General features: G+C 37.5%; 1 protein-coding gene across 1 annotated transcript; it reads left to right on the forward strand.

The window, feature by feature from the left end:
* Positions 1-18,722: 18,722 nt before the first annotated feature.
* LOC148546631 (uncharacterized) lies at positions 18,723-19,316 on the forward strand. The gene has a single exon (XM_088499275.1). The coding sequence runs from the start codon at positions 18,723-18,725 to the stop codon at positions 19,314-19,316; it is 594 nt and encodes a 197-aa protein (XP_088355401.1).
* The last annotated feature ends 440 nt before the right edge of the window (positions 19,317-19,756 follow it).

Raw genomic sequence — 19,756 nt, forward strand, 5'->3', positions numbered from 1 at the left:
GGGTGACATCAAAGTTGGTGAAAAGGATACTGACTCAGCCTGATTTAAAGCCTAAACAGGCAAGGGATTATATGATTGAGGAGTACAATGTACATCTTAGTGAGAAAATGATAAGCAGGGGACTGAAGGTTGCCAGAGAGGTAGTTATAGGCAACGAACAAGCTCAGTATGGAAAGTTTCGTGACTATCTGATGGAACTACACAGGAGTAATCCAGGGAGCACAGCTATGATTGATGTCATACCTCAGCCAGAGTCGCTGCCACTGTTCGACAAATTGTATATAAGTTTGGATGCATGTAAAAGGGGTTTTATAGTTGGGTGCAGGCCTCTAATCGGGTTGGATGGGTGCTTTCTCAAAGGTTACTATGGTGGACAGCTATTATCTGCAGTGGGGCAAGATGCCAACAACCACTTTTTTGTAATTGCGTATGCTGTGGTTCCGAACGAATGCAAAGACACTTGGGGCTGGTTTTTGTCAGTATTGAAGCAGGATCTGGGGGATTTCACTGAGTTGGGACTGAATTTTATCTCCGATCAACAAAAGGTCAGCTCTAAACCCTGCTAATTAGTTACTTGTGTTGAATAATTATGTATGATCTACGCTCTGATTTGGTTGGTAATCTCTATTTCATTGAGATAAAATTTTTTTATTTTTCATTTATTAGTTGAAAAATTAATTCTTATGAGAGACTTTTTGCATGTTTGTTTATTCTTCTGTGATTTGAAAGTTGTAGAAGTAGTTAGGTGATATGTTAAAATAGAATATTACATTTTCACAAACTTTGCTGCATTACTTAGTTGTGGAAAAAGAAAGTTATGGGTATGTTTGTTGCTAATTATCAAAAAATTGTTTTGACAACTTGATTTCAGAAACTGGAAATAATTTTATTTAGAAGCTACTCTTATTTTTTTGGTGAAAAGGTTAATTGATTTTTTTTTTTAATCTATACAATTATTATTGGCCTTTGCAATTCGTTAGCATGGTCTAAAGGGGTTCACACCAGAATTTTTTCTTAAACAGATTTGATTGTGTATTAAATTTAGGACACCACTGTGATAGATAAGAATATGGTGATTGGTTGGTTTGTCTTCAGTTTCTACATGTGATAAGTCTCTGAGAAGACCTCAATGAAATCAAATGAAACCTTAAAAAATTTACAATATGATACATGTGTCATGAAAACGGAGTGAAACTGCTTGGCTATATCTACATGAATGGTTCAATTAAGAATTTGAGTGATTATGAGATTTGTTCTTCCTGGCCATGTGACTAAAATGGAACCATCATTATAAAACATTACTGTGACATTTTAATTGGATTTACAGTTATTTATTATCATAAATTTTATTAAACATGTATCAATAGCTAACTGCAACAAACAGCCTATTTCTTAGTTTTAATGATTAGCTAAGTATTTCTTGTTATCATTTATACTGATAAGGGAGAAGTCATGCATCACTTGCCAAATAGGTTTATTATTATATTACTATGGTTACATGTTCTTGCAAAATTTAGCTATCATGAGATGCTGTGCCTTTATTCATCTCTTTACTCCTTGCCAAATAGGTTTATTATTATATTACTATGGTTATATTACTTTGGTCAAGAGCCAAGTTTGGAGTATATCACCCCGCAAATTTAGAAGTAGTAAACCAGATAAAATGTACTGAAATTTTTGTTTGAAAGATGGCACTCTGTGAAGTCCTAAATGGCACTCTGTGTCCTGTCATATGGATTTAGATGTTTTATTAGCATTCATTGAGATAAAACTTTTTTATTTTTCAGTTTATTAGTTGATGAATTAATTTTTATGTACTTTGAAGCCATTTTAGTTAGTCTCTTTCAAAGTAGAGTCATGACTCATTAAATAGCATACACCATTGCCTTTTGAGTGGCTTCAAATAAGTAAAAGAAAAAATGATCTCAAAACATTTTTAGCGCTTAAGCAATACAATAGTCCAAAGTGATATATATCATTTTATGAAACAGATTGATATGACAATTTTTAGATTTCAAATGAAATGAATGAAGCATTAGAAATTTAATATTTTCCATCATTGCTAATTAGAATTTTCTAATTATATCATGTCCTTGGACTGATACAGGGGTTAGCATTGGCTTTGAAGGAGATATTTCCGAGAGCTCACCATAGGAATTGTGTACTACATATTTGGAAGAACTTCATCAAGCACTTCAAAGATGAAGAGACAAAGCAATTGGTTTGGGAATGTGCAAGGTGCACCACACACACTGAATTAGCTGCTGCGATGGAGAAGTTAAAGCGAGTAAGCGCACCAGCATGGGAGTATATGCAAAAATTTGATCCGGCTGTGTGGTGTAAGGCGTACTTTATTCATGGGCCGAAAGTGGACAACATAACTAATAATATGTGTGAAGTATGGAATGCAAAGATTGTGGAGCATAGGGAAAAGCCTATTCTAAGCATGTGTGAAGGGCTGCGGTGCTACATAATGAGAAAGATGGCAACGCACAAGAAGAAGTTGGAGGCTCACATTGGACCACTTGCACCAGTCCAACATAAGAAGTTGGATCAATTTATCAAGCCTAAGAGTCATAAATGGAGAGCTATATGGGCTGGTGATTCGAAAAGAGTCCTCTTTGAGGTTCATTCTCAAAACCATAAAGTGGGTGTGAATCTTCACAAGAGGACATGTACATGCAATGTATGGCAGTTGACTGGTAAGTCTGGTTATATAGTCATTGGATAATTATTTAGTTGTTATAATTTTTGGTTTATCATTATATTTTCATTGGATTTTTCTGATTCTACATCAATTCGTTATTGTACATAGGAATGCCTTGTAGACATGCCGTTGCAGCACTAGCTAAAATGGGTCTTAAGGCTGAGGATTTCGTGCATAAGTGGCTAACTATGGAAGTCATCAGAGCAACTTATTCACATTGTATTAAACCAGTCAACAGTGAAGAGTACTGGACACCTACTAATGCACCAAGGCCAATGCCTCCCACTATCAAGAGAGCTGCTCATAGACCTAAGATGAAGAGAAGAGCCGATCTAGTTGAGAGAGAGATGAGCACCACCAAGGCGAAGAAGACATTTGTTGTTACTTGCTCTAAGTGTGGCCAAACAGGCCATTACTACAAGACATGTCCGAATGCAGCACAAGATCCCAACTGGAAGCCTATGACTAAAAAGGAGAGACGAGCACAGAAGAAGACAACAACTCACAAATCATCAACTGATCCAACAACAAGCACTGATCCAGCAACAAACACTGCTCCAGCCACAAATACTGATCAGGTACAATGTGTTAGCTTTAAGAATTGACTTGTTATAAACAATAACTTTTTTACTCTATGTTTGAGAATTGAGGTACAATGGCTGTGTTATGTACTGATTAGGTTTATATGTTGCTTGGTTGAGTATGGCTATGTTATGTACTGATTAGGTTTATTTGTTGCTTGCTTGAGAAATGCTGTGTTATGTACTGATTAGGTTTAAATGTTGCTTGATTGAGAATGGCTGTGTTATGTACAATGGATGTGTTTGAGAATTGCCTTTTGTTGCTTGCTTTCTATAATAAATTGAATTTTGTCACAGAGCAAAGCCAGAAAAGCTAAGAAGAAACTACCCAAAAATCAGAGAGAAGAAATTTCAGTTTCGCAATCTGCACCACCAGCTGAGGAGGTAATTTTTTTCCTATTGTTTAAAAAAACAAAACCTGTTTCATCCAACAAATTATTAAATCTCAATCCCTTAAAGTTTTCATTCATATAGCTGCTAAACATACATTGTTACAGGCTGCAGGAAAAAACTCCAATGACAACCTTCCACCCATACCAGCACCGGGACCAACCTTATGGTTCAAATCTCAACCTTCCCAAGCCCCAAACTTGATGCCTCACAGCTCACAGCTCCAATCAAATGACTCAATAGCTGGGAAGACTACTCCAGGAACCAGTCATGATGCGATTTCTGAAGAGACGATGGCAGCTGCAACTTCAACTACAGCATCACGACTTCTAAAATTTGTGCCAACACCCGGCTACCGGCCTCCTGGACTTAGGCCTCCTAAGCAGGGGTGACACTTGTAATAGAAATTTAGATTTGTGATACTGAGATATGTGATACTGTTATTTTGGTATTTTGATACTTTAGTTTGAAGGATACAATTATGTCAGCAAATGTTTTGCTGTTATTTTGGTATTTTGGTATTTACAAATGTCTAAGTTTTGATTAGGGTCATTTTGCCTCTGCAATGATATTATCACTGTGAACATATGAGTTACATCTTTCTTGACAATATGAATATAATAGTACTTTTTGCTATGCTTTACAAGGTTTACTTCAATCTATGTTACATGCACAAATATTTGCTTCTCTAATTTGCATTAAGATCAGGGAACTAACTTTAAACACTCATCATAATAATTCATCTTCATATAACTTACATCCAAAATGTTTACATTTTCAATCTCATCTTGCCACACAGTTCTTAGATACCCTAAAGTAATTCATTAGGTTGCATACATAGTTGTCCTAAATAAATAGGCAACCAGAACCCCAATTAAAAATGCAAAAATACTACAACCTAACCCCAAGCATCTACTTTCACCCATTTTTTTCCTGCTCTTTCCCAATTGATTTTCTAATTCAATCAACCTCATTTCTAACTCTTCCACTTTGTCATCCACCGCATCACTAAGGCCTTCAAATCGCTGCTGGTTCTTCTGCAATACCCCTTTTGATGTTGTCTTCGAAAAATGCTCATTAAAGGAAGAGACATAATCATCTAGCCATACAAAAAATGAGCAACATCCTTCTGCAGTCTACATATAGACAGATACAAAAAGGTTAAAACCATGAACAGACCTGGAACTAAATATATAATTTTTGTACATTCAACACAAAATTTTACATGAACATACCTTGAATTTAGGGCACCGTAAGAATAACCTATTCGGATTACTTTTGGTCCCAGACATGAACAGAACAACATCAGACCCGCAATAGCATTTTGGGGAGACCCATCTCTTCTTCCTTCTACCTACAATACTCTCATTAGAGTTCATGCTATAACTCCAACTATCACCATCTCGCAGGTTGGAGGATGCACAACGTTCTCCACTTCCAACCATGGTCCCCTAGGGTTTCTTCTTTAGACTATGAATACTTTGTGCAGAGGTTGGGAAATGAAATGATGAAGGAGACATTTGCTTCTTATTAACCTAGCAACGACGCCGTTTTTTAATGTGACAGGGGGACAAATCGACCCCTGTCCATTTCCACTTATCCACCTTGGCACTTAACTTTGGCCTAACTGCCAAATCAGCGCCGGTAAGTGACACATCAGCTTTTTCCGTCAACTATGGACGGGGGATAAATGGGAGGGGGCGTGATGAGTGATTTTTTGCATAGACAGGGACCGGCGTGGGTTAGTTTTTTGGTGAGGGATCGCGTTGTCCTTATTAGTAATGGACAGGGACCAGGTTGGGTGTTTACTCTTATTTTAGCCATGTTTACTTTTATTGTTACTTCATCATATTGTACTTTGGAAATGGGTGTTAGTTCATTCATGTACTTTTGTTGTTATTTTAGCCATGTTTACTTTAACATGTAGATTTCTTTTTTTAGCCTTTCCATTTGGGGGACTTGTAGTTATACGCAAACCGAAACATAGCATATTCATTAGTTAACACAGCATGCACAATACAACGCAGAATGATCAACAAATTAAATGAGTGCACAATTACAACATCGAACAATGAAACTTAAATAAAATAACTACCAACACTAAGAACATGGCTACTAATGGCCCCCTCCGAACTGTGGGCAACTCCGACGTGTGTGTCCAAGTTGGCGACATAGGCCACATCTTTTTGGCCGGTTCAGATCTGCCTCGTCCATATTTATCCGTATCCTAGTGGACCTCGGACGACCCTTTCTCGCATGCCTCTTGTCAGGGTCCGGTATAACAGTGGGCCCGTCGTATGGTGGCCAGAAACCCTGCGGAATCGGAGGGGTGAAATCCATCCGATACACACTGAATACCAAACTAATCCGATACACGCTGTGAACATAAGCGGTTTAGGTAACCCGTGAGTAGGCACAACATGCTAGTGCATGCTGACACGGGAAATGAAGCACCTGGAACTCTGTCAGACCAGCAGTCCCTTTCGCATCTCTAGCTCTGAATCCAACAGAGTGCCCAGAAACCCCCTCCTGCCTCATGGCATCCAGGTCCAAAGAGGAAAAATGTGGTGGATACTGCTGTGTGCCAGAACTAGAACCACCGACCACCAATGCAGGCTCAGTCGCTCCAATATCATCGCCGCTGTCATCCTCAATCATATCTGCCTCGACGTCATCCTCTTCTGCATCACCCAACAATCCGTCTCCGACGCCAACCGGTGGAACGCCCTGTAAAGCATTCGGCAGAATATCAAATGATCCTACCTCGTCGCCTACGCTGTCATTGAGATCAACATCAAAAGACGGGGAGGCGACAGGTTGGACCGCTGGCTCGTACACAAGAACGGAGGAAGAAGCAACGGCAGGCCTGGAACTGGAACCGGCTGTCGTGGCTACAGTGGTGGTATTCCGGTTCGAACCTCCTGAGCTGGATACCACATCAACCAGCTTTGCCAACAATTCTGGTGTCCTCACCTCCGAAAACTGCCGCCGACAAAGAAACATGACTTTCAAGTCCTCATCACTACCAATCGTGAAACAATCATACTTCACGGTATCCTGGAGGACCGTGATTGGAATGCGATAGAAAAACTTCTTAACCCGCTTCGCACCTTCCAGACCAAGTTTTATCAACACAGATCTAACAAGGTCATCATAGCTCGTCGTTAGACTTACGACAATACAAAGAGGATCCTTATCTGTGAACTTCACACCGGAACGAGTTTTCCTTTTAATGGATCCTCTGTGGTAAACCAAAACAACAAAACTCTCCTCACTAGCCATCTTACACCCTCTAATGAGAGCAACTCACGTTTACAACCATATATATACTGCTCTGTCTCCCACTAAATCGAACCAGCCTTCATCGAATTAGGGATTGTGTAATTCGAACCAGCCTGGTTCGAATTACTTGATGCAGCTTCTCTCTCTATAATTCGAACCAGCCTGGTTCGAATTACTAGCGTTGCTAGTTCGAACCAACCTTGTTCGATTTACTTGAACCAGCTTCTCTCTCTGTAATTCGAACTGCTTTGGTTCGAATTATTCATGAATGCAGTTTGAACCACTATGGTTCGAATTATATTAATATATGCTTTGGCTCATTACTGAAACGATTTTGATTTTGGCTTATTTACGTAAATTCGGCCTGGCATTGGCTTATTATGGTTTTTTACCCTATTTCTAAGCTTCATGTTAATTTATCTTTACTCAACAAAATTATATAATAATATATAAGACTTTTAAAACAATAATAATTAGTTAAAGAATAAATATAAGAAATCAATTTTTAAAATTTAAAATTTAGTACTAGAATTTAAAATTTAAAATTAATTATATTATTATATAAAAAAATTTATTAACAAATCAGTTATTTATATAAAATATATGTTAATTTATAAAATATATTAAAAAAATAAAATAGCACGTGTATTTATAAAATATATTATGGTTAATTTAATTATTGTTCTTCGTATATACATAATATTTTTATTTAAATTTTCAAATCTAAAATTAAAAAATTAATTAACGTTAATTAAAAAATCGTCCAAAATTTAATTCTTAGTTAAAATTAAATATTTTTACTAATAGATCAATACTACATATGTTTAGAAAGATTTGTTTATAGTTCAATTTTTTTATAAACTAAATTAAAACTATAACTATTAGAGAATAATTAGAATCAATTTAGATCAATTAGTAGGATGTTTTATTTTTATAAATTAAATAAATACTAAAATTACCAAAATAAATATTTTTATGAGTATTTATCGTTTTAAATAATCCTGTTGTGTAAACGAGATATGGTAAGTATGTTAGAGACGTGTATATCTCGTTTATAGTATCGGAGGGTCTCGGGATTGTCTGTCTGGGACATCTGGCGAACACGATCCCGTAGCCACACAAGCTTCAGCGTGAATGACTCCTTCCTCTGAGCCGCCTGCTGTGCTGCCACGGGAGGCCTGCGCGCCGAGTAGCTGCTCCACCAACGCCCACGTCTCCGTATCGTACCATCTACCAAAGTTACGGAGGCACCCCCCACGGGGTTACCGTGGGCGCGTAGGCCCAGGTGGTACGCCACATCCTGCAGGGTGATAGTGACCTCACCCCACGGGAGATGAAACGTGTGCGTCTCTGGACGCCATCACTCCACCAGTGTTGAAATCAGGGAGTTGTTAAAAGTAAAATTCCTGAGTGGCACAGTGTTGTCGAATTCGGCCTCGACCAAATACGGAACGATGGCGTCCGATGGAGGTAAAGTATGGCTCACTCGCTGGGGCAGTAGCAGGCGAGGCCTTTGATTAATTACAAAAAAAAAATAATGTTTACAATATGTAGAATTAATTATAACTTATAATTTTTTTTAACATTTAAAACGTTTAATTTTACCTTTGATAATATTTATCTCCCAAAAATTTCAAGATCAATTATTTTTATTATTAATTTTACTACAAATTAAATAACATAATACAACATAATAAAGTCCTATATTTCTTATAAAATAAAAATAGAAAACTTTAATAACATAAACAATTCTAAATTAAGTCTACAAATAACATTTATGTCATACGAACCTAACACAAGCAGATAGAGTTCTAAATTAAGTCTACAAGCCTAACTCTTAACTCATACACCAACGTTCCAGATATACATGACTATCCTAACAATGCCAAAATCATTAAAATTAACAACCATAACGAAACTAACCTCGAAGTCGGCCGTCCCAGCGTAATGTGTCGTCTCATTCAGCCTGTTTATGTCCCAATCATTCCCCACTTGGCGCGCCATCATTGCTCGGGTCAAAAGTATAGTCAGAGAGGGTTAAAAAAGAGGAAAAGGATGTCGAGAAAGTGAAACTGGGGCCCAGAAGTCAGCTGTAAACGACTTTTATATATATGAGCGTACTGGCCATATCTCATTTACAGTGTAAACGAAATGGCATTACACGTATCTCGTTTACACTGCAAACGAGATATACATGTGTCACGCTAACGTGTCATATCTCGTTTACAGTGTGAACGAGATATGGCAGGGGAATTTATTTCGGTAATTTCTCTAAAAAATATTTTCGAAAATATTACATTTATTTTATTTATAAAAATAAAAAATCCTCAATTAGTATCATTTATATTTATATAGACTATCTGTATATTAATTATAGAATTGTATGTTTTTATTATTTTGATTCTTCTAACACCTATATATACTCCTATGTATTGTACCTTTGAGACACACGCAATAATATACCATCCTTTCTCCAGTTTTATCTCTCGTTTCTAACATGGTATCAAGAACATATGTTTTTTTTTTGAAGAAAATTCGTTCATAGTCCCTTTGCTTTTTTCTCTTTTGCTAGTGCTCTTTGCCTTCGTTTTTCGATCTTTTTCTGACGCTTTGGTTCGTCATTGCCACTACCATCATGTTTGTCTCTTCATCAAGATTCCAATGCCTCCAGACTCACCGTCTTCCACCGCCGGACGCGCTCTCACGCGCCGCCTGAAGATCGGTATCCGATCAGGTTCTCCTAATCTCCAAACGCTTCAGCATCCGTTGGATCTTGGTGACGTTCGCACGGTCTAAGAGCTTTCACGTGTTACGCCGCAAAGCCTCCCAGCAACCCGCGCGTGACTCGGTCCGACCCGCTAGTTGACCCGCGTTCCATCACCAGCGTGTCTTCTTCATCCACTCAGACGTCACCACGTGTCATCCATCTGCTGGCATGGTTGTTGATGTGGCGCTGACGTGGCAGACAGTGGGACCCTCCCTAAGATTTTTTGTGAGCTCTTTTCAATTTTGTAGTCTGTTTCTCGTTTTTGCCCCCTAATTTGTAGTTTTTCTCTCCTCTCTTTGATCTTTGTCTCTACTAGTATGGAAAAGTCAGATATTTTTGCTGTCACAGATAGAAAGGGTAAATTCTGTTGAAACTGTAACCGTTTTGGGCACCTATTCTCAAACTGTCCTTTTGATAAATGTCACAAATGTCAACAGAAAGGTCACATTAGGTACAATTGTCCACAAGCGTTTTGCCATTACTGCATATTTTCAGGACATTTTATTACTGCCTGTCCTACTCGCCCACCACGTCTTGGTCACCTCGAGTATCATTCTCATCCCAGTTTCTCCAAGAATATGTCTGCTTCTACTGTTGCTACTACTACTGAATCTACCACCTCTTCTCTTCTCAACCCGTCTTCTGTCTCTCTCTTTGATATTGTGTCTCTTCTTAAGCACCTTCTCTCGCTTTCTAGTAATACTCCTGCTGATTTTTCGACTCCTCCAGATAATTCTAAATGGTGTTTTAACTCTGATTGCTTTAATCACATCACTCCTTTGCGTAATCTTTTCTCGTCTTTGCCTACCATTACAAATGCACCTTCTGTCAATACTACTAATAGTTCCCTCTTGCACGCAACACACAAGGGTTCTATCTCTCAGTCAACTCTTAATCTCATTGATACTTATTATATTTCAAAATTGAACTTCAATCTTATTTCTGTTGGCCAACTTGTTGATCTCGGTTTTGATGTCACTTTTTTCCTTTCTGGTTGTCGTGTATAGGATCGTCGGACAGGACAAATTATCGGGATTGGACATATGGTCGGAAGGTTGTTTGAACTCGAGAATCTTCATATTCCCCCGGTGCTAAATCTCTGTGCTGCTTCTTCTCTATCTACCATTCTTTTGTGGCATCACCGTCTTGCCCACAGCTCCTTAGGAAAATTGCGTCCTCTCGTGTCTCAGGGTATTTTGGGTTAGGTTAAAAATGAGTCTTTTTATTGCATTTTGATACAAGCCAAACGTCGGTTCGAAATTTCTTCTCAATAAAAGAACCGCTTCGTTGCAAGTATAGTTCCAAACCAACAATTAACCCACATCAGAGTTTAATTTGTTTGTCACGAGTGCAAACCAATGAAAACTAAGAGTATTAGATCTCGGGTCATCTCTTAAAGGAATTGCAGTGAGGTGTGCGTATTATCAGTTATGAGATTCACGGGATTTGCAGATAAGAAGACAATAATCTAAATAAAAATAAAATAAAGAAAACAATTAAAGATAACAAATACTAAAGTGGCATTCATGGTAAGGATTGAGAATCAAGGTTTTCTACCCTAGTCATTAATCATAACACAATAATTATCAAGAGTTAAGCCTATTACGTTATCTCCGTATTGAGATAAAGTCAAATAGACCTAGTTAATCCCAATCCGTAAGTAGCATCAATGGAAACAAGATTAACTAACAACTCTAGATTACCAACATAAGTTGGGTATTAATGACTCAAGATTACCAAGTTTTTCTTTCCAAGCTAAGAATGCTAAAAAATCTACTCTAAAACTAAGTCAAGCATTTTATCAAACACTTGGTGTGTATAAAAAGAAAAGCATATTAAATTGTAATAATAATAAAATCTAAAGCTACTAAATACAAGAAAATAACAATAACAACTTAATTAAGCAACAATAAATATAGAAACATCAATTTGCATTAAAGGAATCAAATTTGACAAGAGTTCATAAACATAAATGTGATATAAAAGGGAAATTAACAATGTAAACTAAGAGAACAAAGATGTAAGAATAAGAAATTACAAGAAAAACTAAATCAAGACAAGATTAAAACATAAATCTAAGATGAAATTAACCTAAATCTATCCTAATTCTAGAGAGAAGAAGGAGCTTTTCTCTCTAGAAAATGCCTAAAACATGGTTCCTAAGCTACAATAATTGCTCCCCCCTTTGTTCCTTCTTGAATTTGGCCTCAAATACTTTAGAAATGAGTTAGATTTGGATTTGAAGGAGTCCAGAAATTGCCAGCCACGTTTTCTTTAAATGAGTCACGTGTTTCGTGTCACGCGTACGTGCAATCGGCAGATTTTTAAAACTTTATTTCTTCATGAATTCTCTATTTTTACATATTTTTTCTTCATTTTTTCAATCCAATCTTTGCCTTTTAACCCTGAAATCACTTAACAAATACATCAAGACATCAAATGGAATTAAAAGAAATTAAATTTAGCAATTTAAGAGCCTAAAAAGCATATTTTTAATCTTAAGCACAATCTAGGAGAAATTCACAAAATTATGCTATTTCATTGAATAAATATGAGATTAGTTGATAAAATTCACTAAATTCAACACAAGATAAACCTTCAAATTATGGTTTATCAACCTCCCCACACTTAAACAATAGCATGTCCTCATGCTAAACTCAAGAAAGACAAGAAAGGAGTATCAACATTTATTCAATGTAAAGTTTGTAAACTATCTAAATGCAACCTATCTACATGCATGCAACTACTTGGTCAAAATAAATCAATTCCCAAGAATACATATATGAACATAAGAGTTAAAGCAATCACACCCAAGTCAAATCCAACAATTCATTAGAGTTCTAGAAAAGAATTTATAAACTTGCAAGATAAGAGATGATCATAGGTGGAAACATAGAATTAAGCAATAGAACCCCTCACCGGATGTGTATATGCTCTAATCGCTCAAGTGTTTAGGGTTAATTCACTCAATTCTCTTCTAATCTGGTTTTCTAAGATTTGTTTTTCATCTAACAATCAACAGTTATTCAATACATGCATACAAATATCATGAAGACTTTTCACAAGGTTGTAATCTGGCTAAGGTCAAGTTAAATGGTCAAGTGGACTAAAATTTGAATTTTTTATTAGCTTAAACTCTCACCTAACACATATAACAACCTATACAATTTAAATGCAAACCTAACTACCCATTATTCACTTTTTCACATACGCATGCATTCTTTTTTTAACTATAACACATATGCATTGTTATTAATATTTTTCTTGGGGCATTTTGTCCCATTTTTATTGCTTTTCTTTTTCTCTCTTTTTTTTTCTTTTTCTCTCTTTTTTTTGTTTTTTTATTTTCCTTCTTTTTATATTATTTTTTTCCATTCTTTTTTTTTTCAATAATATAATATATACAAAAAGTTTAATGCATGTGGTTTAACATTCAATGCATGAGTATGTGCCCAACTTCCTAGATTTTTAATAAAAATTCAAAAATACATTTTTATCTCAACCAATATTCCCAAACTTCTCACACCTAGCCTAAGCTAATCAAAGATCTAAATTAAGGACATTTATTTTTTTTCACTTAGGGATAGTGATGTGCTAAAATTAAGAACAAAAGGAATTAAACAAGCTCAAAATTGGTTAACAAAGGTGGATAAAAGGGTAAGGCATTTGGGTAAGTAAGCTCAAATGAAATAAAGGCCTCAATCATATAAATGCATTTATACACAAAATAATGGATATAATGAATCAAACAAGTCAAATATTACAATCATAGAGAGAGAATAACACATAAGAAGGAAAATAGTGGTTATATGATGCAACCACACAATTAGGCTCAAAACTCATAAGCTTATATGTTTTTAGCTCAAAAACATGTTCCACAATATATAATTCAAGCAAGTTTCAATGAAAAAGCTTAACTCAAATCAATTTGGAATGCCCTATATATAAAATCTTTGGAAAATTTTATTATTTTGACTAAGTTATTATATATATGAAAACCAAGAAAATGCAACTAAAACTTCTAAAAGACATGGTAATAACAGAAGAATTAAAATGTGAAAGTGTTGGGATTAGAATTTTTCACCCAAGATTGGTCGATCGGTCGGACGACCTCCTCACACTTAAAAGTTTGCACCGTCCTCGGTGCATTCAAAGATGAGCAAGGGGGTACAACGACTACACGGATCGCCACCTTCAGCTGGTGGATCATCCGGCTACTGCAAGTTCTTTCTTCTGCTTTTCTTTTTGCTTATGGAGACTCATCCTGAGAATATGAAATAGAATATAGTAAGATGAGTGAATTTGAAGATAAGAAAGCATAGAGTGTTGGAATAAAGTGATGATCACTAAAATGAAGTGAGTGAATTAGTGTGTGACATTGATGAAAATAAGTGTGTGAATTCTAAGTTGTGCGCAGTTTAGAACACCCAGTAGCATTGAAAGCTATGCCATAATTACCCAAAAGAAGTATACACTTCACTCATTCTAGTGTGCTTTAGATACTTTAAAAGAAACTTGTAGGTTAAGATAAACAAACAAGTAATAAAAGGGCATAAAAGTACTCAAGCAAGAATCAAGCATTTGTGAAATAGATAATGAATGGCCATTGGTTGATGTGCAAGAGAATTCAATGAACCAAAGAACATATGGAACTCACACATCAATCAATACCACACTTGCAATTTGGTTTCACATCACCTAATTGACATAAAGTGGGAAACATGGGTGCTATGCAACTTAGGAAAAGAGAGATATAAGGTGAAATCAATCACATAGCAAGCATGGTCTATATAGCTTGAAAAGAGCAAAGAGATGTCCCTAGGTGAGCTTACAATCCAATTTCATAATTCCACAATATCGATGCACAAACTTGGTGATGTAAATAAAAGTCAATATAATCAAGCATCACTTAACAACAAATGCATCAAATAGAACTAAATTGCCTAATGATATATAATAAAATCAAATCACATGGTGACTAAAACATGCAATTCAAAAATTTTAGAAAGCTTTGAAGACAATTTTAGAAGTACTTGGTATGCACTAGTATCAAACAAGCAAAACTCAATACCAAGCAACAAATTACAACCTCAATTATAGTCCAACAATGAATATTCAGCAGTAAAAAATAGCTAATCAGATTAATAATCCGGCACTTTTCACCAAAATCTAACCTATACTAACAACCTAGTCTACTAAAATAGAAAATTAAACTAACTAATTAACAAATGGAGATGGTGGTAGATGCTGAATGGTGGTGATGGATGATGGTTGAAGGAGGGAAAGAAGAGTCAGAGAGAGAAAAGAAGATAAAAAATGGAACGAAGAGAAGAAAAGAAAAGTATGTGAAGTGGGGAGTCACGCGTACGCAGAATATCATGCGTACGCGTGACATGGGAAAATGAGGATCTGCACGTACGCATGGGGCATGCGTATGCGTGACATGAAGTCGTGCCCATTACACAGTTCCCGCATGGTCCCGACACAACTCTCTGTCCAGGCCATGCAGTAGCACAGTTCCAGCATAGCAAACGCATTATCAAAGTTGACGGTGCGACACGTACGTGTGGGCCACGCGTACGCGTGACCTTTCTCTCTCTCTCTCTCTCCCTTTCTCTCTCTCTTTTGAACATATTAAGCTTCTTGAGCACCTAACAAGCTACCAAAACAATACCAAACATTATCAAGCAAGCTAAACTACAACTTAAAACTAAATATGTAACACCCCGTTACCCTAAGCCTTACCTCGCGCCGTAAAGCAAGGGATAACAAGGTGTCACGACAGTTCTAAGGCTCATATAATATATATATATATATATATATATATATATATATATATATATATATATATATATATATATATATATATATATATATATATTACTAGAAGCCCGATGAAAGAATAAAAGCTCAAGGTCACGTAAAGCGGAAATACCAAACGCGAAGCGTCCACATACAATAACTAAATGCGTAAGCACAAACAGGACAAGACATAATACATATAAACCTTGTAGATAGCTCCAGGATACACAAGACAATAATTATAGTAAACAAGATATATATAAATATAAAATACAAATGAGGACTAATCACAGCCTGCGGCGTTTAGGCTGAATAGTCAAACTGAAATTCAAAGAGTTTTTTGAAGTTTAAAATAGCTTATACAACTTACCTCTCAAATCAAGCTTCTAAGGCAACAAAGTTAAATATACAAAAGGTGAGAGAATACTACGACCAAAGTAAAACAGAAATAAATAAGGAAAGAATCATACTCCGCTCTGTTACTATGTCCGCAATTTCACCGAGGTGAATTACGACCTGCATCTGAAAAACAATAACAAAGTATGGAATGAGAACCGGAGGTTCTCAGTATCGTAACAATGCCCAATAATGTAAGATGTAAGGTTTCGAGACGCCAAGGCAATCCTAAAACTTCACACCAAACAGATATTCAAGCTTAACATAAATAAATAAATTAAACCATAAACCATCAGCATGGTTATCTAAACTTAGGGGATTTCTAACTAAAACTAGTCACCACTGTCCCACAGTCTTCACCAACCTACCCTCTATGCGATCCCATCACTAGCGCCTACCTAACCTCCTCAGCACCAGACAAACATTGATAATGCAAGCAAGGAAAACACAGGTATTATTCATATATATAACAAGTAATTCAAGAAGCAAGTAGGCATATTATACAATTATGCAAACCCAAGTAATCAAAGCAAACAAGCACATAAGAGATGCATATGATGAATGCCTGTCCTATTGGCTCGTGATATCACTTGTCGGTCTGTAAATGCCAACCCGACACATCCTTCTAGATGTAGCCTTTTCTGTCACGCCAGAGATATAGTGCCCTGCACACTCATGCAGCAGCAAATCTAATACGCCAGAGATATAGTGCCCTACACACTCATGCAGTAGGGAGTCTATTACACCAGGAATATAGGCCCCGCACACTTCATGTAGCAGAGAAGGAAACAACAACAACCACTCATGCAACAGAGAAATCTGCTACGCCAGGGATATAGGCCATGCACACTCTTAACATCAACAAATCATGCAGCAGAGAAATCTGCTACGCCGAAGATATAGGCTCCGCACACTTTCAATAACAACTAGTCATGCAGCAGAAAAATCTGCTACGCTGGGGATATAGGCCTCGCACACTTTCAACATTCATCAAGATCATCATTCCTTGTTGAGTCCTCGACTCATCACAACCATCATCAATTCATAATTTCCATTCCGAACTCATTAGTTCATCAGTTTCTCAATTTGTTGTCAGTATTCACCAAGTGCACTACTCTTCCTTCTCTCTCAACCAAACTCATCCTTAATACACCAGAAACATAAACTTCCGTTCTCTAACTTTTCAAAGTAATACCCAAATAAATCCACCCAAGACCTTCTCTATGGTTAACATCCAAAACAAGCCAAAAAGTCTTAAATAGGTGTCACAGAAGTTTACAAGCTTGTTAGGAAAGTGAAACAGTTAAAAACAAGATTTTAGTTGAAAAACAGGGCATGTGCGTACGCACAAGGGAGGTTAAGTACCCGACATGGTTAGCGAATGTGGTACTGGTAAAAAAGCAAAATGGGAAGTGGAGGATGTGTGTCGATTATACCGACCTCAACGAAGCGTGTCCTAAGGACCGATATCCCTTGCCCAACATTGATTTTTTGGTGGATTCTTCCTCAGGATACCAGTACCTATCATTCATGGATGCGTACTCGGGATATAATCAAATCTTGATGTATAAGTCGGACCAGGAAAAGACATCGTTCATCACACCCAGAGTAAACTACTGCTACGTGGTCATGCCTTTTGGATTAAAGAATGCAGGGGCCATATATCAAAGGCTGATGAACCAGATGTTCGCACCCCATCTCGGAAGCTTAATGGAAGTCTGTGTGGATGATATATTAGTAAAAACCAAGGATGAGACCTGCCTTTTAGTCGACCTCTCACAAGTCTTTAACACCATAAGAAGACATGGGATGAGACTAAATCCCACCAAATGTACTTTCGCAGTGGAGGCGGGAAAATTTCTGGGTATTATGCTCACACAAAGGGGGATTGAGGCTAACCCTGACAAGTGTAGAGCTATCTTAGAGATGAAAAGCCTGACATGCGTCAAAGAAGTCCAACAATTGAACGGCCGACTTGCAGCACTGTTCAGATTTCTGGTAGGATCGGCCTTAAGGTATTTGCACTTTTTTCTCTACTAAGAAAAAGGTGCCAATTTGAATGGACCCTGAGTGTGAAGAAGATTTCTAAGAATTCAAGAAGTTCTTGAGCCAGCCACCAGTCCTTACCCGGCCTAAGGCAGGAGATGACCTCGTACTATACCTAGCTGTCGCTAAGAAAGCAGTAGCATCAGCCTTAGTTCGAGAAGATGAGGTCAGACAGCATCCAGTTTATTTCACCAGCAAAGTCTTACAAGGACCCGAATTAAGGTATCAAAAGATACAAAAATTCACACACGCCTTAATTCTGGCGTCCAGAAGACTCCGACCTTACTTTCAGGCTCACACTATAAGAGTCCGAACAAACCAGCCCATGAAGCAAATCCTTCAAAAAATAGACATTACAGGTCGTATGGTTCAATGGGTTATAGAGCTATCCGAATTCGACTTGAAATATGAAACTCGGACAACAATTAAAGCCCAATGCCTTACCGACTTCCTAGCAGAATACACAGGCGACAAAAGCGAAGCCTCTACAACTTGGAGCCTTTATGTGGATGGATCCTCTAATAAAGTCGGGACCAGCGCTGGTATAATCTTAGTGAATGAAGAGGGGACTCAAATAGAAGTCTCCTTGAAGTTCTAATTCGCTGCTTCCAACAACCAAACTGAATATGAGGCCTTAATAGCAAGGTTGAAACTCGCCAAAGAAGTCGGTGTGACCAAGGTAATAGTCTTCAGTGACTCCTAAGTAGTAACTTCTCAGATCAATGGAGAGTACCAGGCAAAGGATCCCAATATGAAAAGGTACTTGGAGAAAATACTCGAGCATCTTAGGCAATTTCAGGAGACCGAGGTTAAGCACATAACTTGGGAACTCAACAGCAGAGTCGATGCCTTCTCCAAGTTAGCAAGTACCAAGCCTGGAGAAAACAACAGAAGTTTGAAACAAGAGACTCTCCAGGAGCCCTCGGTTACGAAGACGGATAACAAATTGGACGTTCTACCTGTTTGTGGCTTAAATCTTGGATGGATGACCCCTATAGTCGAGTATTTGAAATTCGACATCCTCCCCGAGGATCAGAAGGAAGCCAAGAAACTTCTGAAGGAAGCACAAAACTACACTTTGGCACAAAACGTCCTTTATAAAAGAAGGATATCTACACCATTGTTAAAATACGTTCTGACTTTTAAGATAGAGGAAGTCTTAGAAGAAGTGCACAACGGTATTTGTAGGAATCACCTCATAGCAAGGTCTTTAGCTAGGAAGGTGATCCGAGCTGGGTTCTTCTGGCCGACTTTACAAAAGGACGCCATCGACTTCGTGAAAAAGGTGCTAACCCTGTCAGATGCATGCGAACTTCCACGTCGCTCACCCCGAAGAGCTCATTAGCGTGACCTCTCCCTGGTCTTTTGCGAAATGGGGATTGGACCTACTCAGACCTTTTTCCCAAGCTCCTGGGCAGGTCAAATACCTGATTGTGTGAATGGATTATTTCACCAAGTGGATAGAAGTAGAGCTGCTGGCCACCATCACAACTCAAAGAAGTCGGAGGTTCCTGTACAAGAATATCATTACCCGATTTGGAGTCCCTCACTCCATTACTACAGATAATGACACACGGTTCACCGACAGAATATTCAGAAATTTGGTGGCCAGCATGAAGATCAAGCATCAATTCACATCAGTAGAGCATCCTCAAGCCAATGGGTAGGCCGAAGCTGCCAATAAAGTCATATTGGCAGGGTTAAGAGAGAGGTTGCAGGAGGCGAAGGGAACTTGGGTTGAGAGCTCCCTCAGGTACTATGGGCTAATAGAACAACACCTCACTC

This window comes from Arachis ipaensis, chromosome B9 (assembly GCF_059453495.1).
Source record: "Arachis ipaensis isolate K30076 ecotype BB chromosome B9, ASM5945349v1, whole genome shotgun sequence".
Lineage (NCBI taxonomy): Eukaryota > Viridiplantae > Streptophyta > Magnoliopsida > Fabales > Fabaceae > Arachis > Arachis ipaensis.

Coding starts and splice junctions, on each gene's coding strand:
- LOC148546631 (XM_088499275.1), top strand. CDS start 18,723: ATGAAAAGGTACTTGGAGAAAATACTCGAGCATCTTAGGCAATTTCAG.